Genomic DNA, 24,252 nt, shown 5'->3' with positions numbered 1-24,252 from the left:
ATCATCTTTCAGGATTTGAAAGAGCTCAACTGGAATTCCATCACCTCCACTAGCTTTGTTCGTAGTGACCTAGAGCCAGACATCTTGGAATGTGAAGTCAAGTGGGCCTTAGAAAGCATCACTATGAACAAAGCTAGTGATCCACTCTACAGGGACCCAGTCCACTCCAAAACAACTGATCCACTCTACAGGGACCCAATCCACTCCACAGTAACTGTGATCCACTCTACAGGGACCCGATCCACTCCTCAGTAACTGTGATCCACTCTACAGGAACCTGATCCACTCCAAAATAACTGATCCACTCTACAGGAACCTGATCCACTCCTCAGTAACTGTGATCCACTCTAAAGGAACCTGATCCACTCCAAAACCAATGATCCACTCTACAGGGACCAGATTCACTCCTCAGTAACTGTGATCCACTCTACAGGAACCTGATCCACTCCAAAATAACTGATCCACTCCACAGGAACCCAATCCACTCCTCAGTAACTGTGATCCACTCTACAGGGGCCCGATCCACTCCACAATAACTGTGATCCACTCTACAGGAACCCGATCCACTCCTCAGTAACTGTGATCCACTCTACAGGAACCTGATCCGCTCCTCAGTAACTGTGATCCGCTCTACAGGAACCTGATCCACTCCAAAACAACTGATCCACTCTACAGGAACCCGATCCACTCCTCAGTAACTGTGATCCACTCTACAGGGACCTGATCCGCTCCTCAGTAACTGTGATCTGCTATACAGGAACCTGATCCACTCCAAAACAACTGATCCACTCTACAGGAACCCGATCCACTCCTCAGTAACTGTGATCCAGTCTAGAGGGACCTGATCCACTCCACAGGGACCTGATCCACTCCACAGTAACTGATTCACTCTACAGGGACCCGATCCATTCCTCAGTAACTGTAATCCACTCTACAGGAACCTGATCCACTCCAAAATAACTGATCCACTCTACAGGAACCCGATCCACTCCTCAGTAACTGTGATCCACTCTACATGAACCTGATCCATTCCAAAACAACTGAACCACTCTACAGGGACCCGATCCATTCCTCAGTAACTGTGATCCACTCTGCACGAACATGATCCACTCCAAAACCAATGATCCACTCTACAGGAACCCAATCCACTCCTCAGTAACTGTGATCCACTCTACAGGGACCCGATCCATTCCTCAGTAACTGTGATCCACTCTACACGAACCTGATCCACTCCAAAATAACTGATCCACTCTACAGGGACCCGATCCATTCCTCAGTAACTGTGATCCACTCTACACGAACCTGATCCACTCCAAAATAACTGATCCACTCTATAGGAACCCGATCCACTCCTCAGTAACTATGATCCACTCTACAGGGACCCAATCCACTCCTCAGTAACTGTGATCCACTCTACAGGAACCTGATCCACTCCACAGTAACTGTGATCCAGTCGACAGAAACCTGATCCACTCTACAGGAACCCAATCTACTCTGTAGTAACTGGATTCACCCTGTAGGAACTGGATCCACTCTACCGTAACGAAGGGGCAGGAGGGAACACACCAACCAGGAGGCCCAGTATGGCACCACCTATCTGCTTCCTGCCTCGATGGAGCCCCCGGCTCTGGACACAACTGGGGCCTTTTGTGACCGGCTCCTTTCCCTCAGCGCTGCATTTATGAGGTTCACCCACGCTGTGCCTCAGATCCGTATTCCCTTTCTCTTTGGGGCCAAACAGTACTCCACTATATGGGTTCTCCACATTTTGTGTTACCTATCCATCAGCTGATGGACATCTGGGTTGTGTCCACTTTATGGTGGTTAAAAATAATGCTGATAAAAACCACCAGTCAGACACATCCCTGGTCCAGTGGTTAAGACACTGCACTTCTCCTGCAAGGGATGTGGGTCTGATCTCTGGTTGGGGAAGTAAGATCCCACGCGATGCATGGCACAGCCAAAAAAGTAAAAAGGAATAGTCATTCACAAGATTTTCAGTGACGCAGTCTCTTTTCAGGTGATAAAAATGTTTCAAATTTGAAGCCATGAATCTTCATGAATCTCCTGAACACTGTACTCCCAGTGCGCAAAAAAGGGTACATGAACTTTGTTGTTCTTTAGTCACTAAGTCCCATCTGACTCTCTTGTGACCCCATGGACCGTAGCCCTCCAGGCTCCTCTGTCTATGGGATTCTCCAGGGAAGAACACTGGAGTGGGTCGCCACTTACTGCTCCAGGGGGTGGAACCTGCGTCTCCTGCTTGACAGGCAGATTCTTTACCACTGAGCGACCTAGGAAGCCCAACGTGAACTATATGTACTTCAGTAAAGATGAAGAGGAGGAGCACAGACACTTTGTCCCTTTGTCCCATTTCCTGCAACAGTGGCACTGTGTGAAACCGCAATATCCTAACGCAGGAAGATGTGTGCCCTTCTGAGCGTCCAGTTTAAGCTCTGCACCGTTTTCTCCCCAGGCGAGGTTTGGCCACCCCCGTGGTCACGACCTGGCGCAGCTCCGACACCACAGGCGCTCGTGCCAGCCCTCAGCAGCTGCCAAGGTGAGCCCGTCTCTAGGGACACGGCCACTGTGAATGCTGGATGAAGCACACAGCAGGCACGGCTGAAAGTGTCGGCGTGTGGAGCACGGCCACGCAGACCCCGTCCTAAGCACGCTTCCCACCACACCCTTCGGTTCTCCCAGTGGATCACTTTTGCCTGGTTAACTCTCTGGGAGGAGACTGGCCCACCACATCTTTGTCTGAAGTCTTCTGCAGCGTGTATCTCAGGGGTCTCCTGTCGGGATTAAGGAGCTGTACCCTCCCCTCTCGTTTCCATCCAGCCTCAGCAGGAAAGCCTCTCTCTTCACATTCACAGCGATTACCTATAGTTTTCAACTTATCCATGTCTGCCTTTCCCCTTCTAAGTCTCTCTTTCAGCTTTACTGACATATAACTGACATATATATTCTCTTCCTCTTCTGAATTCTATTTTGTCGGATGCTTGGGTTGATTTTTATATGTTGTCTGGGTTTTTGTAGTGTCCATCTCATTCCAGTTTTTCCTATTGATATGGAATTGACAAACTACTTCCATTGTTTTAGCAACGACTCTTACAATTATTATACTGTTCATTTTAAAAAGTATAAAGTTTATCCATATTTAAACCTCTTCCCTAAATATGAGGACCTTGGACTCCTCTCTAAATATTTTTTAAAGGAGGTTTTTCCATGCACACGACAGACCTGGGCCTGTGCTGCCCCCCGTTGCTGACTCAGCTTGGCTCGGTGCCTGTCTGACGCTCACAGAGCGGGCCTGCGGGAAGAGGCAGGGCAAAAAAGCGGCCGGGGCGCAGCCTCGGGAGCCCGACAGGGGCCCCGGCTCTGCTGCTCTGCATCTGTCTCCCCGGCTACAGGAGGCACCCACGCTGGGCTCCGGATGCAGCGATCTATCACAGACCGGGGACCTGTGGAGGGCAGCTCCGAGGACCGTGGCACAGAAGCAATCTCTGTTTACAGAAAGGATGCCCAGCCGTGCCCCTCCTGACACGGGGCCAGAGCACGCTGTGCTGGGGGCCGCCCCGGACACGGAAGACACCCAGCACCACCTCTGGTCTCTGCCCGTCGGACGCCAGGAGCCTGCCCGCACGAGCTGTGGCAGCCCACCCGCCCCGCGCTGCGGACAGCCCTCGGGGGCAGCGCCGCCGAGAGCCGCGGGCCTAGCTCACGCCTGTGGATGCCCTTGTGTGGAGGATGCTGCTTCTCCCGTTTAGACCTGGTGTCTTGGGAAGGATGGTCTGAGAGGTCAGAGACGGTGGTGAGGGAAAGCAAGCATGCCTGTGTGTTCACCCCCCTTCCAGGGAGGCCTCCTTGGCTCTGCTGGCGGCTCTGCACCTGGGGCGCTAACACCCCAAGGGGCTTGTGACTCCATCCCTGAGTCTGCCGAGCGCTCCCACCTTGACAGACGGCTGTCAAGACTGCCTTCTGGCCTCTGGTGTCCTGTGGCGCACGGGTTGGCTGGGGTGTGGTGCCCGTGGAACCTGCGTGGAGCCCCGGGCTCCCCGGCCGCCACCCCCTCGCCCCCTGCTCTGGGCCGCCCTGCGATGCCAGCCGCGCTTGACTTCAGCCCCCACTTCCCAGCCTCCTGCTCCCCAGGCCTGTGCTCCAGGCGCCGTCCTGGGTAACGCCTTCACATGCAGCTTCCGGTCCACGAGCTCTTTCTCCGGCTGTAACCAACCTGTGTATTCACCCCCTTCCTCTCCCAGTCACTCTCACGTCTCCGGGCTCTCTGTGCTTACGGGTCACCTCTGCTCGGCCACTGCCGACACACTGTCACACCGCTCATCCCCTCGGGAGTCCAGACCCCACCTCCTTCCGCACCTGCGTTGACACCTAACAAAGCTACAGCCCTGGAGATCTCCACAGCTCGTTACTGTCTCTGCTCCTCCGGGAGGCGAGCCTGCTTCCCTCCAAGCCTGCTGACCGCGCACGCCGCCTGACCTGGATCTGCAATTCCCACAGGCCTGCCCTGGAGACTCCCCTCCAGTCCAGCCCTCTCTGCAGCACAGCTGGGGATGCCAAGGGCGCCATACCCATCCTGCATGGACGGACCCCGCAGCCCAAACACAGGCCACCCAGGACCCAGTCATCCGGGGCCAGGGCTCCTAGACACCCATATTCCCAAAAGCCAGAAACAGCGCTGATTTTTAAAGTTGGTCTCAAACACACAACATAAAACTCTTCAAGGAACAAAAATACGCAGAGTTTAAAAGCCCAGCCTCACCCACAGTCGCAGGGTGTTTCCTGTCACTAACCCAGGCCACCGGGAGGTGCCTAGTGGGCTCTGGACTGCCTTTGGGTGCCCTGGTCAAACCTTGGACCCAGGGCCTACGCTCGGGGGCATGGCACTAGGGCCTGAGCAGCCTGAATTCCACGGCAGCACTCGGAGGTGTGAAAAAGGGTGGCAAGTGCCCTCGGGCACACACCTGCCTCAGGCAGACCAGGCCCCAGAGGCCACAGGGGGTTCTGCGGGGGCAGCAGTGCGACACGAGGGCAGAGGCCACAGAACGGCCTCCGGGCCCCTCAGGGGCCGACACAGGACGTGGCCAAGGTCGGGCCAGGGAGGGTGCAGGCTGGCACCAGCACTTCCCTGCTGGGCCGACAGTCTCGGGAGTGAGACTGCAGCTCACCCTAAGCTCATCCAATTCAAAACTGTGTTTTATTATAAAATCTAAGTTCGTGATAAAGAGAAATTCAATCGTATACCAGAGTAGTACACGAAAAGGAGGCAGAGCAGCCTTCTGAAAGCCCCCGCGTGCGCCTGTGCTGACGAGAGGGAACGTGGAGCTCAAGATGAAGAGCCGAGCAGGGAGCCAGGTGTCACAAGGCAGGACTCAGTAAGGAGAAAAAACGAAGCTCTGGGGGTGGGGGTGGCTGGGGGCGTGAGGGTGCGGCCGGCCTCGGAGAACTGAGGGGACCTGACCGAGGACACGGGCAGAGAACCGCGCACCGGGGCCACGGCGGCCCTGCTCACGGGGTTCCCGGGAGGGCCTCGAGGCCAAACACGCGGGCACAGAGCACCCCGTACGCGAGCGCTCACACTGGCTTTAGTTTAACAGCCTAAACAGAAACAACCCGCCTGTCCTCCAAGGCTGAGGGAATGAATGGACCGCGGCCCCAGAACCTTCCTCAGCAGTGAGAAGGGAGGAATGACAGGCACAACCTGGAGGCTCTAAGGGCACTATGCCAAGTGAAAAAGCCAGTCTCAAAAACATAAATATCGCACGATCCCATTGATGCAACACTTGCAAGAGATTACTGAGGCCAATAACAGACGAGCGGCTGCCCGGCTCAGGGCTGAAGGGCGACGCCAGGACGGCCGGCTGGCGGGGAGGCTCCGCGTGCTGACTCCCTTCCACACCTGACGAGACCTCCCCGAGCCACACATGTGCACGCCCAGAGTGCACCTGAGACTGGCCACGTGAGTGCAGTCGGCCTGAGTGCACGGCCCTGCGGAGGCTCTGGTGACACGGCCAGGGTGTTACGGTGGGAGCGGGGGGAGGCACGCGGGCTCGGTTCCTCTGCAACTCCCAGAGGGGCCAGGAGCACAGTGCAGCCCCTCTCCCCGCCCTCCGAGGCCTGGGGCCGGACCGGTCCTGGAGCGGACCGCTGCCCCCGGAGGGGGTGGGGTGGAGGAGCCCTGAGACAGAGCACGGCCCCAGGGCTGGGGTCCCAGGCTGCCCACCCGCCCTCCCCACCCTCCGGAGGCAGAGGCTGGGTGTCCCCTGCTCCACCCATGTACTCACTCTGCGGAGCGGCCGTGGACACGACAGCCATGTTGTGGGGGGCCATCCCAGAGGTGCCCGGAGGCGGCTGCCCCGACAGCGGCATTGGCTGGCCCATGGCCCCCAGGCCGCCCATCCCGCCCAGGGCCTGGCCCGGGCCCCGAGTAGGAAGGCCGAGGCCGGCGGCTCCTGCGGCGGGCCCGCCCGTCAGGCTCTGCAGCGCATTCATGGGGTCTGCGGGGTACAGGGCGTGTGTCTCAGGGCAGTGCCCCCCAACCCGGTCCAGGCTCGTGGGCCAGGAAGCCTTCCTGAGTCCACACTTCCTCCCACCTCAGGCTTGATGCCCTCAGTGCCCCAAACGCTGAGTGGCCGGGGCCCCTCCAGGCAGGAGCCCAGCCCACAGCAGGCCTGGATCTGGGGCGAGCCAGCCCGTGGGGCTCCGTCACTCTTGGATGGAGGCCCCTCCCAGGGGCGAGACACAGCGGCACACCCAGAGAAAACGGGGTCAAGGGCCCTTCTGCAGTCAGCAGGGCCTGGGGGCCAGTCTCCCCCCAGAGAGGGGACAAGTCCCATGCGCACCAGAAGCCCACCTCTGCTAAGCCTGGGCAGGACCCCACGGAGGAGCAGCTCTCGGCAAAGAGCCCCGAGAACAAGTGCGGGAAGGCCTGCGATGCTGGGCCAGCAACCAGTACCTAGGGGGGAGCCGAGGCCCGGTCACAGCAGCCCATGGCCACCCACAGGTGGAGCGGCCCGGCCAGCACCCTGCCACAGAACCCAGCGCCCCAGGGTGCTCGTCCAACACCAGAACCCAGACGCCCTCTGGCCGGGCGCACTGACCCCGGCCTGCCCCCTGCCACCCCCAGCACCCCCCGGCTACTCCCGCCTGGGGCCCCGGGGTCAGCTAAACCCCTTCACTGGCAGCTTGCTCAGGGAGACCTGGGCTAAATCAACAGGGCTGCCGTGTGATAAAACCTTGCAATTAAAAAATAAAATTAATAATGACAACTCAGCTTGCAAAGAAACTTTGTAACTTAAGGTGAATTCACAGCTATTCTCTAGCAAACGCTCCCAGAGACGACCGCACTGAAAGCGCCGCCATGCACACCACTTAGCGCCTGGGGGCTCCCCGGCCTAGACGAGCCCCAGCCGCCACGGGCGTCTGCCGGGAGGGATGGGACGGGGGCGCTGCCGCCGGCGTCGAGGTTGGGGGAGGCCGGGTGGGGGCTGGCGTCCCTCTGGGAACCTGCTCCTCCCAGCACAGAGCAACCCCGCCCACAGCTCCCAGCATCCCGGCCCTGCCGCCCACGCCGAGGTGGGGAAAAACTTCAGAAAGAATAAACTCTTACCACTGACAGATGCTTGAGATTTCTTGTTATCTATGTTAAAAGGAAGAAAAAATAAACCAAAGTAAGCAGTTTTATATAATCACGTATTTCCACGCTAAGTCAGTGCAGTGAGCATTTGCCCAGAGCTCGTTTTCTAACACTGACCCGACTCTGCCTAGAAACTAGACAAAACACACTTCGGGGCCTCAGCGTCTGCGTGTGAACACATGTGCACGTGTGTGCCCCGCCCCCGGCAGCGCTGACACACGGGAGGCTGAGGGTGGCCGGGGGCTGAGAGCCCTGTTTCCAGCCCGCTCTGGGGCGGCATCGCGTCTTCTGGATGAGGAAACTGAGTCTGTCCAAGCCTGCTTAGAAGCTGGATCCAGCCCGCCCTGGCACTGGCGGGGAGCGGCTGCAGCAGCTCCACCCTCCCCCAGGGCGAGGCCGCCGTGGGCGCCCCCGAAAAGGGAAGTGCCGGGGCCAGCTCCCAAGTGGGCCCTGCAGCCCGTCAGGCTGAGCCCTTGTCAGGACAGACAGCTCAGGCCCCAGTCTTCTGGCGGTGGCTCCTCTTGTTCCAAACACCACGGGACGGCCCCAAGCATGGCAAAGAGAGCGAAGTCAGCCTAAGAAGTCAGTGCGGGAGGACGCAGGGGCCCTGCAGGGACTCGGGGCCCTGGCGTCTCCCTGCGTCTGAGGTGAGGGACGGGGGAGCCGCAGCCGCCCCACAGGGCTGTGTGCGAGGTGCTGCCTCCTGCGGACGCACATGGCGGGCTGGCAGGAGGCACTGTGGCTGGAAGCCTGGAGCGGCCCCGAGAGGAGCCAGGATGCAGGCCAGGCCTCACCAGGGCAGGACGCGGGCGGTGCTGAGGAAGCTGGCCCCAGAAGCGTCCAGCCTGACGGGAACACGGTTAGGTCCAGCCTCCGTGGGTCAAAGAAAAAAAACCCAGATATCAGGGAAGGAAGTGTGTGTTCCAGGGTGGACTCTGCGCATTTAGGAACCGCCTAGAGATCAAAGCAGCAGTCCTTGAAGAGGGGAGATCAAACAGACAGGCAATGAGAGCAGTCCAGCACAGACCCCCGGACACTAACACCTCCCTTGGGCCACACCAGCAGGGTCCAGGCTGAAGCTCTGGGAGGCTGGGAAACACGGGACCAAGTGCAAAGCCGTGAAGAAGCTCCCAGAAAGCTGGCATTGTCCAAACAGCCCTCCCACGGTGACCACACCACCCAGAGATGTGACGTTTTACTTACGGATATCTCGAAAATGAATAATGAGCCTGGCCACCAGAGAAAGGTATTCGTCCTGAAAGTAAAAACAGGAAGCAGTTGAAGCTCAGAGCTGAAGTGAGGCGAGTGACGCCCCTTCCCACCCCAGCCCCTCTGAGGTCCTCCCGGGGGCAGAGAAGGCGACTGAGCCGTCTGTCCATCCATCCAGCTCGGCCTCCTCTGGAATCCATCCCTCGGGAGAGGCCGGCAGAGCTTGGCAGGCCAGAGAAAGGCAGACAGAAAGAGAAACCAGGAAGGTACCCAGACAACAGAAGCCGCTGCTCCTCCAGCCCGCTGTAAACCCTGCAAGGGTGGGGGGTGCCTCAGACAGCCCCCCTTCCGCAGCGGGGCCTGCCCAGCGTCACAGGGCACCTCGGAAGCAGGCCCGGGAGGGCCGGCCGCTCCAGTCTCGGCTCTGTTTGGAGAAGCACTTCCGCTTTTCCCACGCCTGCTGCTGTTGAGCTGCCGACGCGGCGTTTACATGCAAATCTGGGTGGCCCCCGCCCCCCCCCCCCGCCCCCGGAATTCACTGCAAGGTCGGGGAGAGGGTGCGGCGCCACTCAGGGAGGCAGGTGAAGGCCCCTGCCCACGGCAATCCTGGTTCCTGCGTCTGCCCAGCAGGGCCTGCCTTCCACGGACTGTCCTCTTTGTAACCAAGGACACTCACTCCTGGGCGTTCCGGGAAATCACTACTGTGAGCTTGTCCTGGGGGCAACAAAGGGATGTTTGTAAGGAAACTCTTCTTTCGGAGAAGCTGAACCACCCCGCGAGGCAGACAGAGGGCAGAGCTTCGGCCCGCCTGCTCTCTCAAGCCCCTCCTAAGTCACGGGCACCCACCGCAGGGCACGGGGAACGGCCCTCAAGCGACACGCCAAGGGGGTCTCGGAGGACTCGACACACAACTCACCTTCTAACCACGCCAGCCCTCATCCGTCTCAAACCGCCACAGCGTGCCCTCAGCTGGGGAACCGGAGGAAAAGGGGGGAAAGGCCCAGGAGGCCACAGGGCAGGTAGTGAGGGGTGGGATGCGAGGAAGGGGTGCTCAACACGCCCCCTCCTGATGCCCCTCAATTTCTGGGAGGAAAGAAGTCCCCAAATCACCTGAGCAGGCTGGCCCCTGAAGGGCAGCAGGGTGGCGAGTGGGGAGCAAGGAAAGTGGGGGCTAAAGGAAGCTCAGAAACAAGGTGGCCAAGGTGAGGAGACGGGGACGGGGAGCCGGCCAGGTCGAGAGCTGACTCTGTAAGGCCAACTTCTGGGTCGGAGAAACCTCAAAAGGATCTGCTGAGCTTTTTCTACTTCCAAATCAAGATGAAGCCGGTTACAAAGCAACCAGTTCATTAAAAAATCCACAAACAACAAATGCTGGAGAGGGTGTGGAGAAAAGGGAGCCCTCTTACCCTGCTGATGGGAACGCACACTGGTGCAGCTACCACGGAGAACAGTGTGGAGGGTCCTCAAAAAAAACTAAAAACAGGACTACGATTCGACCCAGGAGTCCCGCCCCGGACAGCCAGAGGAGAGCAGGACTCGACCCAGAAGTCCCACCCTGGACAGCCAGAGGAGAGCAGGACTCGACCAGATGCACGACCCGGCACTCACACCAGCACCGTGCACGGCAACCAGGACGGGGGAGCAGCCGAGTGCCCATCAGCAGAGGAGCGGCACAGGGGACACGGTGCACACACAACAGACGGCCAGCCCAGAAGAGGAGGAAACCGCGCCGTCTACAGCAACACGGATGGACCCAGAGGCGACCACACTGAGCCAAGTTAAGTCAGACAGAGAAAAACAAATCCCATATGCTATCATTTATATCTAGAATCCAAAATATGACAGAGGAACTAATCTATGAAGTAGAAACAGACTCACAGACATACCACAGACAGACCTGGGGTTGCCAGGGGGTGGGGGTGGGGAAGGGGTGGACCGGGAGACAGGGCTCAGCAGGCGCTCTGTGCCAGTGTGAACGAGGCACGCAGCCCAGCAGCCGTGCTAAACGCTCTGTGGCCACGGTCACGGAGACGGACACGGGAAGAACGCACGTGTGAGTAACTGAGTTCCTTTGCTTAGAGACAAAAACCACGTGTGAATCGACCATACTTCAGGTAAAAATAAAGCCACCAGTAGGAGGCCCAGGCGTGTATCCCCAAAGCCCCTGGCACAGAGCCAGGACCGAGTGCCTGGAGCCAGGTGGGCAGAGGGCACCGCGGTCCGCGCCCACTGAGGCTGCCCACGGCTAGGGCCACGGAGGCTCTGGGGACCTGAGGGGACAGAGGGGGCAGCGACCGCCCGACGGGAGAAGGGGGCACAGGGCGCGGCCGGCATGGAGCGCGCCTGTGGGTCAAGCCCTCGCGGGCCGACGGGCCACCCCTCCAGCCCCCAGGGCGGCTGCCTGACCCCCCGTACAGACTGGCCTCCCCAGGGTGGGCAGTTCCGGGCCCCCAAGCAGACACACGGGTTACGGGCCCACTTCTGCTCCAAGGCGCCCTTCCTAGGGCAGCCTCGAAAAGGCGAGAAGGCGCAGCCCCCCGCCCTTGCCCCGTCCTCGCTCTGGGTGTGGCCGGGCACAGCGCAGCCACACCCGCAGACCCACCCACGTCCCCCACGCCTGGGGGGCGGGCTGCCAGCGGGCTGGGGGCGGGGCCACAGGGCACAGAGGACAGGGATGCACAGCGTGGCTTCCTGCAGCTCCCACACGGCCTGCAGCCCGTCCACATCTCTGCCAGGGAGGAGGACACCTCCCCTCACCAAGTGGAGGCAGAAGCAGGACACTCAGGCTGCAGGTGCAATGCCCAAGGCTACACACGAGATGCTCCACCGTCAGAACTTCCGTGTAACGCTCAGGCAATCCGAACACACGTGTTTGCTTTATATCTGCACAGGAAAGGCTGCAAATCAACAATTAAACCCCAGAGATACCAGGAAGTGGGCTGGAAAGGAGACCTACTCCCTTGTTACCCAGCTTTCACATTGGAAGTATATACATCTTTTACCACACTGAAGACAAAGCCACAACAAAAGAACACGTTCAAGTTTTAAACATGGAAAATCAACCCAACACATTAGTGGGCACAAGTTGGTGTCGAATCACGTGGAAAAGGTTTTTCAGACCAATCATCTTAAAAACAAAAAGCAAACACATCCGCAGAGAAAGAGGTACACGTTGAGGACACATCAGCTGTACAGAAGCCCACACGTCGCCGCATCTGGCATTGCTGCCAACACTAGCGCGCCACTGCCCTGCTCAGCCTGGAGCCCTTTCACGAGTGATTATGCCAACGCCACCACAAGGCCAGAGAGGCGCACTGCAGAGCACATACACGCTTCAGATGAAGCAAAACCCTGGAGCTGGAAATATCAATGTGAAATTACGGGGTTTTGAGATTGCTGTCGTTTCAAAACCATAGGCCTCCTCAGGACTCCCACAACAGGCGCAGAAGCAGTGAGCAGCCTCAGGCCCACACGGCCAGCTGCCAGGACCATTTTACCCTCCACAGGAACAAGGGCTCCTCAGAGCAACAGCTGACCCTGAACTAAGAGGCAAGCAAGCCACCAAAGACTAGGGGTCGTGACAGGGGCCCCAGGAGCAGGGGCGTGCCTGCGGGCAGCAGTGGGGCCCACGACACGACCGCAGCAGAGGAGCGGCCGCATTCCACCCCCGGGCCACCATTCCACAGGAAGGGGTTCCTGAGAGTCCCCAGAGGCTGTGTTTCAGGCAACCAAGAAGCCCTAGTGGATGAAAGAAAGCATTTCTTGGCAAGAAAACTCCACCTAATAAATGTAGAAGAAAAGCCGGGATTCAGGATGATCACCAGTTTGCAGCGCCCAGTTAAACGATGGGATCGTTAGCTGTAAGTGGACGGGATACTTGATAAAAAGTCAGGCTGTCCCTGTCCCAACTCCTGACCAACTGTGGCCTTGTGGGAATACCAAGACACCCAGAAATACATACAACATACACAACGATAGGCACCACCTCCCAGTACTCTTACTAACAAGACCCCTGCCTGCTGTGCTCCCCTGGCCCAACACCCAGGCCACAAGAAACACGGGGCAGGCAGGACCGAGCCAGGCCACGGAAGGTTGTTGGCGGGAACACGGTGGTAAGCAGTCTGTCACTGAGGACGCAGAGGAACTGAAGGAGCTGCTGAAAAAGCTCACGTTGTCTTCGAGAACACAGATGGCATCAGAAACAGGACGCTGGGAGAGAGGCAAATGTTACAGGTACTTCTGGGGAGGGCTCGGGGGAAAGCAGAATGCGTGACCGGAAACGAAAGCAGGGAGAAGCCCTGCCACCCTGGGCAAACGTCTAGCTGCGTGGGCGGCAGGGAAGGTGGATCCCCTGGGCGAACATCTAGCTGCACGGGCCGCGGGCCGTGGGACAGGCAGACCCGAGAGGCAGTGAACAGAGTGGGGGAGGGCTGGCTGGCCTACAGAGAGACGCGAGAGGGAAGAAAGAAACCCAGGGGACAAAGGCCGAGCGTAAAGGAACCTGGGCCTGGTTTGGAAAATTACCAGGCTGCCCAAGACACCAAAAACCAACATGCAAACCAGGAGGTTCACTGTGCGTGCTCTGGAGAGAAGGCTGAGGGTGTGGCTGGACAGACTGCCAGGGCCGAGGAGACGGGGCACGCGAGGAATCCTCTGGTCAGCTCACAGATGCCGGGACCGGGGATGAAAGGCCTATGGGGACGCCCTGTCTGTGGGGCTCTGTCACACACACGGCCCACAAAGGTCATGCAGCAGAGCCCTGTCAGCTTGGGCCAAAAGAGAAGACAGGGCAACGTTTTAAAAGGCTGTCAGGCTCCCAGAGTCTACATGCAGCAAACAGGTCAAACAGGTCAAACCGATCAAGTCCTGGCTGCAAACATGACCACCAGGGGACAGCCTTGAGCCCTGCAGCCAAAGTCACGAGCCTAGAGTCCGCCGTGTGTGGGAACCTGTCCAGAAGCTACAGGAAGCAAACACCCTGTCTCTCTAGACTGGCCTGCTCCGGGCACTTTATACTGACGCCTCGCACAATGCGTGCCCTCTGGCGGCTGCAACCCTGCACTCAGCGTGATGCTTCCAAGGTCCAGCCGTGCTGGACCACCCGTTCATGCTTCACCCCGCCGCACAGCCCATCCTGTGGCCAGCCCGCACCCTGGCCCGCACGGGTCAGGCAGCGCGTGGGCCCCAATTTCTGGCTGCAGTGAGCGGTGCTGCCAGTACCTGCGCGCACGCTCTGCGCGCACGGGGCGCCTGCTTGACTTCTGAGGGCCGCCAGTGTGACCTCCTTCCAGCAACACCCGACGGTCCCCACTTCTCACAGCGCTCCTCAGGTGAAGAGGCAGCGTTCACCCGTTTTTATTGCCGCTGCCACGAACGTGCAGCCTCAGTTCACGGTGGTTTGGATTTGCTTTTCCCTAATGACGAGGCACGCTGGCCATCTTTTCACAGCTTCTTGGCCATCAGACTGTCTTCTCTAGACAAGCGTCTATCCACGTTCCTCACCCGCGTCTGAGTTGGGTGTTTAGCCTCTTGTTGTGGAGCTGTGGTTCTTTATGCACTGCGGGCTCCAGTCCCTCTTTGGATACATGGTTCCCAGGTGCTTCCTCCCACTTCACAGGCCTCTCTACCCTCTTCGGTGTCCTTCGATACACAATAGCTTTTACGTTTCTTTGACTTTAATCTTTTTTATTCTGCACTGGAGTACAGACAATTAGCAATGCTGTGGTGTTTCCAGAGGCACTCAGGCACACACGCCGCGTCCGCTTGCAGCCTGCAGCTCTGATGAGGCTGTGCCGCCTGTGCTGGGTGCTGTGTGAGGAGCCACTGCCCAGCCCGAGGTCACAAAGACTCATGCCTGCATCTAGGGCTTTCGCAGTTTACCTCTTAGATGTTCCATCCCTTTTGAGTTAACGTCTGTGGGCGGTGCGCGGCTGGGTTCCCACTTCAGTATCACCACGCAGTAACGCAGCTGCTCCCCTCCCAGGCTCGGCTAGGACAGGCCCTGGAGCTCGCGGGGCAGTCTGGCAGCTTCCACCAAGTCTGTGTGCGGGCTCTCCTCCTGTGCTGAAACCGCGTTAGCGCGCAGCGCAGGCCCCAGGGCCAGTGCTCCCAGCCAGGCCTCTGCCAAGTGTCGTGTTGTCGTTCACATAATTTCACATCTTACCTTTAGACAGCGTAAAATATTTCAGACGTACAAAGAACGATCAGCGTAACAAGCGACAGCGGCTCCTTACCCAGTTTAAACTGAGTCCTAAGTTCAAATGGAGAAAGCCAGCAAGCCGGTCCCCCACGCCGCTTGGCCCACACCCCAGTTCTTCACGGCTGAAGTGGAGACAGTCCCAGGGACTGCACGGAGTGTTTGTAAAGCACCCTCTCAGCATGGAAACAGAGCCACCGAAAACCGCGGCGAGCACCTAGCAAGCCTGCCGATGCGGGGAGGGTGCAGCAGGAGGCCCGGCCGGCACCCCAGACAGCAGAGGGCAGGAGGCAGGCTCTGGCCCTGCCACCCACTGGCCACACCCAGGCCTTTCTAGCAGGTCTCAGCAGCTGCTCCGAGGAAAATGCTGATCTTTTCATGCCGTTTGCAGTTTTCAATGTACACAGTTGTCCTTTTCTCCTCCAATAACTGTCCCTGATCAAACAAGGACAGCAGAAGACGTCTTCAGGTTCAGTCAAAGGCTGACTGCGGGCTTGTGGGTCCACAAGCAGGGCTGGAGAAGGCGGGGCCTGCCCGTCAGCCGTGCGCACGCCGCCCCTCTCCCAGGCCGCGCCCCTGCACGTGCCCCTGAGGGGCGTCTGTGCACCCCGGCCCACCTCTGACAAGCCTCCAGGCTGCCTCCCAAGTCCACCGCTCTTGGCCTCTCTGGTGCCTGGGTTTCACCTTGGCCCCCGCCATGGGAACTCACGCTTCAAACCAGAGACACACGCTACTTGTGCACAGGACTATACACCATGCATGAGAGCTGGGCTGTGCTTAACATACAAGCCTCATCTAAAAACTCCCACAAAGAAGGGTGGTCTGCCATCAACGAGGTGGCAGCCAGAGAAAACACTATTAACATTCACAAGTGCACCCATGGAGTGGATTTCAAGAAGCATGCCCCTGGGGCACGCCAAGAAACCAGGAAATTCACCATGAAGGGGGGATCCCCTGACGTGTGTATCAGCACCAGACTCAACAGAGCTGTGGGCCAAAGGGGAGCGGAGCGCCCCACACCGATCCGTGTGCAGCTGTCCAGAAAACGTGGTGGAGACCCACCGAACAAGTTCTCCAGGCTGGTTACCTACGTGCCTGTCACCACTTTCAAAAATCTGTGGTGGATGAGAACTGCTGATGGTCCAATAAAGTTACTGAACTTCAAAAAAAACAAAAATAAATAAACCACCAAACGATAAGCAAACATCAGCAACGCACGCAGCTGTGATGAGCCCCTTCACACATGCAGCGCTGAGGTTGGCGCCCCGGCCACCCCCGGTCTTCAGAGTGCACCAGCTGCGACCACACACCCCCGGGCACTGTGGCTTCTGCTTCCCTCAGTCTCTCTGAGGCAGCAAGCAGACCCACCTGCTGGAATTCAGGTGTTAAGAGTTAAACTGGGTGTTTGGATGTCTTTTGCTTTGCGAGATGGGAGGAAGTGAAGGAAAGATGGCAGGCTCTGACCGCAGGCCCCCGGGTGGGAGACCGCCTGGGCAAGCCCCCTGGGCGCTGTGTGCCCGAGCCACCCCAGCTGCATCCTGGGGCACGCAGCTGTGCCTACTTCCCGGCCTTGCAAGGGGCGTTTACTCCACCCCGCCCCCGCCCGACCCAGAGTCAGGACACACACCACGGCCGCTCCAGGCCACGGCTCGGGGCAGCTGCTCAGATAGCAACAGGCGGCCACCTGTGCTGGACAGCAACGGGAGCGCTTCCAAAGGAGACGGTCCAGGAAGCCCCACAAGGCTCTCATCGCACCCCCAAACACCAGCACGTTACACACTCAACATGAGACGCGCCTCCAAAACTTGAAGAGCTCTTCAACAGAAACACTAATGACTCAACTTTAAAACGGACAAAGGGTCTGAACAAACATTTCTCTAAAGATGATATACAAATGACCAATAAACATAGTAAGCCATCTGGGAATGCAAATCAAAACCACAATGAAGGGGCTACCTGGTGGTTCAGTGGTTAAGAACATGCCTGCCAGGGCAGGCGACACGGGTTCCATCCCCGGTCTAAGATCCTAGGTGTCCCAGGGCAGCGAAGCCTGCCGCCGCAACCACTGGGCCTGAGCTCTGGAACCCGTGAGCCACATGCACTGAAGCCCACGCGCTCGCGAGCCCAGGCTCCACCGCGATGAGAGGCCTGCACACGACAGCCAGAGAGCGCCCGGACTCGCCACACCGAAGGAGAGGCGGCAGCAGCAGCGAAGGCCCAGCACGGCCAGGAATTAATTCATGTTTAAAAGCCACAACGAGGCACCACTTCACACTCACCGTGAAGGCTACAATAACACAGTAACAAGTGCTGATGAGGAGTGGAGAAACTGGAACAAAATACACCCCCAGCGAGAATGTAAAATGGTGCAGCTGCTTTGAAAACAATTTGGCAATTCCTCAAAAGGTTAAACAGAACTACCACCTGATCCAGCAACTTCTTACCCAGGTATATACCAAAGAGAAATGAAAACATACGTCCCCAGGCAAGCTGGCACATAAATGTTCAGACTAGCGTTACTGTAATAGCCAGAAAGCAGAAACAGTCCAGATGTACATCAACTGATGGATTTACTGTTGTTCAGCTGTGTCTGACTCTTTGCGACCCCATGGACTCCCCTGTCCTTCACCATCTCCCGGGGTTTACTCAAACTCACGTGCGCTGAGTCAGTGATGCCATCCAACCATCTCCTCCTGTCGTCCCCTTCTCCGCCCACCTTCAATCTTTCCCAGCATCAAGGTCTTTTCTAATGAGTCAGCTCTTCGCATCAGGTAGCCAGAGTATTGGAGCTTCAGCATCAGTCCTTCCAATGAATACTCAGGACTGACTTCCTTTACAACTGACTGGTTGGGTCTCCTTGCAGTCCAAGGGACTCTCAAGAGCCTTCTCCAAAACCACAGTTTAAAAGCATCCATTCTTCGGCGCTCAGCCTTCTTTATGGTCCAACTCTCACATCCATACATGACCACTGGAAAAACCATAGCTTTGACAATGATGGATGGATAAAGGAAACGTGGCACATGCGTGCAGGGGAACATCATTCGACAATAAAAAGGAGTGGAATGCATGCCACAACACGGCTCGTGGATGAACACTGAGAATGTGTTACTAAGACGCCACAGAAGCATGCATTTCACGCTTGCATTCTTATGAAAAGTACAGGATAGGCAAATCGATAGCAACAGGGAGCAGGCAGGTGGCTGCCTAGGGCTGAGGAGGATGGGGAGTGCGGCTAATGGGCACAGAGTTTCCTGAGGAAATGCCCTAGCGAGACCCCTGGGGCCCAGTGGTCAGGATTCTGGGCTTTCACTGCCAGGTCAGGGAAGTGACATCCCACAAGCCAAGCGGTGCCATCAAAAAAAGGAAAAGAAAGAAAAGAAACTCCTCTGAAACACATCACGGTGATGGTTGCACAAGTCTGAGAAGCCCTAAAGACGGCTGCACCACAGACTTTCCTGGGTGAATCGTACCATGTATGAATCAGAGCTCGATACGGCTACTATAAAAGAAGAAATGCTTACCATCCTCCGTGCACGGGCAGCTCAGCCTCCACCTACACGTGCTCACTAACACACACGTGTGTGCTGATCAAGCCCAGGCCAGTCAGCTCTGCCTTCCCGTTTCAGCAAGTATTTACCTCATCTAAACACTCAGACAAGCTCCAGGTTCCCCGACGGAGCTCTGTGCGTCTCGACAGCCGGTTCACCCACACCAGTACCCGACCGTAAATGCCGTCTGCTTTGGACTCTCGACACAGAGGCTCCCAGAGCTGCAGCCCTGCGCTCAGGCGCCAGGCGCTCGGCGGAGCCAGGCGGCCAGACAAGTGCCTTCTGTGTGCGTGTCCCGCTTCACTGCGACCAGCAGCTGTGCCCCAGGGGAGCGCACGATGACAGGAGGGGTCGCGTGGCGCCCAGCCAGCCCCATTCCCGTGAGAGGTCACAGAGGAGTGGCCCGTCCCGCCCGCGCCACGGCTGCGCCCTCCGTTGAGCATCTCCTGCATCACTGAGAAGGGGCGCGAGCCCTTCTGGGCCCACCTGCCGGGGCCCGACCCCTGGGCAGGCCTGAGCCTGAGGACAGAGTGTTTCTGCCTTGGGGCACTGTCCACAGGAGCTGCCAAGGCCCAACAGCACCCTACAGGACTCACAGGAGCTGGGCACGGACACGGTGCCAACAGGCCAGCCTGGGCGCCCATGCACTGCCCTCCCACAGCTGTCCCACAGACAGCACCCAGCAGTGAGCGGCCACTCTGTCCCCGCGGCCTGGCACCTGCCCCCACGCACCGTCCCTAGGGCTTACCCGGGTCTTGGCCTTCAGGAACACGTGGCTCTCCATGTCCTTGCTGGATTTGCTGTGGGCCACGCCAGCCTTCCTCATGGCATCTTCGCTGGAATACAAAGGAGGAGAGACGTTGACACAGGCTCCCTGGCCAGCGCCCTCACACCTGGCTGAGGCCCAGGGCAGCCACGGAGGGAGGGGCCCTCAGGACAGCGAGGAAAGGCAGCGGAGCGCAGGAGAAGGCTGCAGGGCCGTGAAGGGCGGTCACCCTGGCAGGGAGCAGCCGCCTGGCTCAGGCGGGCAGTGGGGCCAGCCCAGGGCTGCTCACCACCAGCACAGCCGATGGCACAGTGGCAGCTGCCTCCAATCCCTGCCCCGCAGACACCCGCGTCCCCTCCCAATTCCGGCACCAAGAGCACGGGGACCCGTGCAGAACTGAGGCGCCATGCCAGTCACCTTGGTCCCCCCAAGGCAAAGTTCCCACACGCAGGTCCTCCCAGGGGGACCAAGGACATGAGCCCGACCTCATCAACCTCCAGCTCAAGGCAGATGCCGACCTCACAGATGCCAACGCACACACAGCAAGAGACCGAATCGGAGCCAGGTGTCCATCACGCGACGCCCTGCAAGGCGACAGCTGTGTGCACGGCTACGCTGGAGCCTCTCTGGGCGGCAGGACACACCCCGCAGCCCCACACAGCAAGGACAGGTGCGCACCTGTTAGAAAGGAGGGGGCGCCAGGGCCCCTGCTCACAGGCCACCTTCTTCCCTGCAGGATGGGTCTCCCCGCCTTTCTCCCCAGAGCTGGGCTCGCTGATAAAGAACCCCTCACCCCCACAATGGAATCCGACAAGCCTGGTCCAGCAGGTCCCGTGGGCTTCTGGCAGCTGCAGACACGCCCACAGCTGGGCACCGCCAGTGTGCGGGGCTGCAGGGCCACAGCTGCCGAACCAGAAGACATCCCGGGAAGGGTGCTAAACGCCGACACAGATCTGTGCTAACACGTGAAGAAGAGTAAATGGCCACAGAGCCACCCCACTGCCCGGCAACTCACTCCACGTGAGGTCAGGGTTCCCACCTCCTGCCTGCTTCCCCGAGCCTGCGCCGGGCCCAGAGGCAGCAACAGGTTCCTGCTGGAGAGGCACCCAGAGTGGAGGAGACCCACGCACCAGAGACACGCAACCAGGCTCAGAAAGAGGTGACAGGAAGGCAGCGGGACCACAAGGCCAGACCCCGGCAGGCCGGGAGAGCGCGCGGGCAGGCTCCACACACAAGTGGGCTCTGAGACCCCAAGCACCTCAGACAGAGGTGACTGAGCAGACCCATCCTCGGGGGACTGGGGGGCCGCCCCTCTGCCCAGGCAGAGCTCCACTCGTCTCTGGTCCAGACCTGACCCATCACCCGGGCCCCCGAGTCCCCCAGCCGGAGGCCAGAACCCACCTGCAGGGACACACACCCCTGCAGCCTGGGCACTGTGCCCACCACCACCCAGAAGAGACACCTGGGGGCCTCCTCTTCTCAGCTCAGTCCTCACCCCACGTCTCACCACGCCCGGGCCGTTCTGCGGTGGCCTCCGCCTCCAGGCCTCCACAGTGGGGAACTCCACTCCGTCAGTGTCCAGCCCTCGCCCCCAACGCTGGCATCTGCAGCAGAAGGTGGATGCCCGCTGTGTGCCCCTGGGCGGCTGTGCCTGCACGTGAGCTGGATGTGTGCTCAGGCCACGGGCCCTGGCCTCCCAGACCCCCACCGGTGACCCTGTGCAGGGCACCACCTCCAGGTCCCTGTGCATCCCTCCTGCAGAGGGCGGACGGGACCGTGCCAGCTCATGGGGCCGCGCTGAGGTTACAGGAGGAGCACCGTCAGGCACACAGGCACAGGAAGCACAGGGTGTGAAGGAAGCCGGAACCTCCCACCCACGCTCCTCTGTCCTGACACCCCCTCCTCAAGGTGGCCTCCCCAGGTGTGACGGGGGCCGAGTTCCCAGCACCCCACCCCTCCCTCTGGGGCCCGTGGTGAAGCTCCTGGCCTCAGGGGGACCGGATGCCCTCCGCCCACCCAAAGGCTTTCATGCCCCCAAAGGAAACTTGCCCAGCTTGGGAACCATGACACCGTCGGCCAACGGACCTCCCGGGGGTGGAGGTTTCTGCAGCCCTGCCCCACTCCCAGGCTACCTGGCCAAGCGCTGCCTGTGTGTGCAGGCTTTTTTTCAGCCACTGCAAGACAGAAGCCTGCGGCTGGCGGCTGACCCCGCACCCAGCATAAGATCCAAATCGCAGCTGCGTGGAGGACGAGAGGGGACGTGGCACGCCCGCAGCGGAAGGGGCAAGCTCTCTGAAGCACACCACCAGCACACACAGCACAGAGTGGGAAGCACTCGCCAGGTGGAGGATGCTGAGGCCTGCCCCCAAGACCCCAGGGGCGAGGCCTTGCACCAAGGCCCCAGAAGCGGAGCCCGGAACCCAGGTCACGCCGAAGCTGCCTGAGCCCCTTCGTACCCATCGTCACAAGCCCCCTCCTCCCTGATCATCACTAGCAAGCTCCCTGACTCCCCAGCAGGTACAGAGGCCCACTCCAGTGAGCACCCTGTAGCTCCACAACTGCCCACGTCACGCCCGCCTCCCAGCAGGAAGGATCACGCCCGCCTCCAGCAGGAACTTTCTCTGTTCTGAGGCTACAAAAGTTGGCGTTAACTCAGGAAAACTGTCGACTCTCCCTTGAGAGGAAAACTCCCGTCAGGAGTTCTCGGCCCACTGCACTCACGGTGCCCGTGTTACTTCTGCTCTTTGTTCTGCCGTATGAAGTGCTCGAGGTCTGGAAATCCTTTTCCTACCTGCGCTTGGACTGCCCCAGCATTTGGTGTCCCATACGGGGCTCTGTGTCTGGAAATTCTATTCCAACCTGCACTCGGAACTGCCTCAACGGAAGAGATTCCTCCCACATTTTTATCAGCCACCCATCAGAGAGAGGAGAAGTTCAAGCCCTGCCCTGACGTCCAAGGAGGGGTGCCAGGGCCCGAGGGCGCGCTCCCCACACCCGCAGCACAGCCCGGGGAGCTGACTGGTGAAGCACGGCTCGGGCCAGCACAGCAGAGAACTGTCCGCCCTCCCTAAATGCCATCGGGCGCCAAGGAAGCCCGGGAGCCTGCCTCCAGAGAGGAGAGGAGTCACCGCACTGGCCCCGAGAGGGAACGTGCTGTGTCCGACTCACACATCTACAGGGTTCACACTGTCAAGTCAGAACAGACCTAAACTTTCTTTGGTTCGTCCCTTCGAGTGCTGTACTCTCTTAAGCAGAGAATTCTTTAAAAATCGTGAACCTTTGTGGAGAGGAGGAGGAGAAGGGACCAGCCAGAATGAAAAGTGAGTAAGCGCACATGTACACAGGCGCCAGCGTGCACTGCGGCTCTCGGGGGAGGAGCCCGCCTGCAGAGGAGCGCAGCCTCGCGCAGGGGGAGGCGCTAGCCCAAGTCATGATCCAAACACACACACTCCCTGCAATATCCTCGCTTAAATAAAAGTAAAATTAAATAAGAGCTGAAAACCCAGGCTGGAAAGAGGGACGGAATCTGCAGGGTTAATTTCCACTTGCCTCACAGACCCCTGTCAGAGTGAGCAGCTGACCACGGGCTCCCACACACCTACCACGGCAGATCAAGATCCCCTGGAGAAGCTCAGCAGGAAGAAGAAAACACCAAGAAACTACCTTTATTATCCAAGTGTAACAGATAAGACATCACATCCATTTAACAAGAACAGGACACTGTAAAACCAGAAAAGTCACATTGGCAAGAAAAAAACAAAGTTCTTACAAATCAAAGTTTATTAGATGTTAGCAGGGAAAGGTCAGAGGTAAAACTGAAGATGTCTCCCGCAGGGCAGGCCAGAGCCAGGAAACAGGAGAGAGAGACAAGAAGAGGGCCAAAGCTGTAGGGGCCTGGGGAAAGGCGCACCCGGAGCGGTGGGAACGGAGCCCCGGGGAGCAAGCGGAGGCGCATTCCTTGCAGTGCCGCCCTGAGCTGGGCAGCGAGGCGCGCTGCCCTGAAGCTCTCCGAGAGGAGAGGCTCCCAACCTGGGCCCAAGCAGCAGCGGGACGGGCGGCTCAGTCCCCGGGGAGCCCCTCCACCGAGGAGGCCGCGTGCACCGGGACGGATGTGCCTCCCCGGAGCCCTTCCTGGAGGCTGCTGGACCGAGACACTGAGCCCAAGAGGAGGAAGCCTCCAGGGAGCAAGAACCCCGACAGCAGGGCCCTGCGGGACACCAGCCCTGAGAGGGCCTCGCCCCGAGGCCGCCAGAGCGAGGTGGGGAAGGACAGGCAGCCCCGTGGCACCGAGAGGCCACTGAGGCCGCAGCCCTCGGCCAGTGTGGTCAGAGGTGCCAACCAGAGAGGGCCCAGCGCACAGCACCCCCTGCGGGAGAGACCACTCGTGCCGGTGCGGCCCAGCACCCAGGGGGCTGCGCTGGCAGCAGGAGACGACGAGACGCAGCTGGCTTAGTCACCAGCTGCGAGCAGACGCTCCCGGCCTGGAGGATGCCTGCCCGCCCTCACAGCAGCTGGGAGCCTGTCTCAAACTACATCCCAAACCTCGACTCCCTGTTTTCTCCTCACGTCCCTGTTGGTCTGACGGAGCTCTCCAGTTTCTGCTGGAAAGATTTCTCATAGGTGGATGAGGCTCAGTGAAAGAACCAGACCTAAAGAAGCTACTGCTGCTCTTGGGAAGATGTGTCTTATTTGAGCTCGAGGAGCCACACAAGCTTCGTCACCCTCTCCATTCCGCACATCTGACTCATCCATGCACTGACCCGGGGCTCCAGGCCTGGGACCATGGTGGCTCCCCGCCTGGGACCATGGTGGCTCCCCAGGTTCCAGCCCTGAGTACGTCCCAGCCACCCCGGGGCAACCACCCAGTAAGGATAGTCTG

General features: G+C 59.1%; 1 protein-coding gene across 2 annotated transcripts in view; it reads right to left on the bottom strand.

Moving 5' to 3' along the window:
- MED15 (mediator complex subunit 15) overlaps window positions 1-24,252 on the bottom strand; it is a 48,995-nt gene that overhangs the window by 14,327 nt on the left and 10,416 nt on the right. The window contains exons 2-5 of one of the 2 annotated variants that reach the window (XM_025267180.2): window positions 19,356-19,443; window positions 8,858-8,909; window positions 7,628-7,657; window positions 6,303-6,515 (exon numbers count right to left, since the gene is read on the bottom strand). In XM_025267180.2, the coding sequence (XP_025122965.1) occupies window positions 6,303-6,515; window positions 7,628-7,657; window positions 8,858-8,909; window positions 19,356-19,443 (383 nt within the window). The remainder of the gene's footprint in view (window positions 1-6,302; window positions 6,516-7,627; window positions 7,658-8,857; window positions 8,910-19,355; window positions 19,444-24,252) is intronic. The other variant, XM_025267185.2, reaches the window with a different exon arrangement.

Source organism: Bubalus bubalis, chromosome 17 (assembly GCF_019923935.1).
Source record: "Bubalus bubalis isolate 160015118507 breed Murrah chromosome 17, NDDB_SH_1, whole genome shotgun sequence".
In the NCBI taxonomy this organism is placed as follows: Eukaryota; Metazoa; Chordata; class Mammalia; order Artiodactyla; family Bovidae; genus Bubalus; species Bubalus bubalis.
This window is presented reverse-complemented; position numbering and strand designations above follow the sequence as displayed.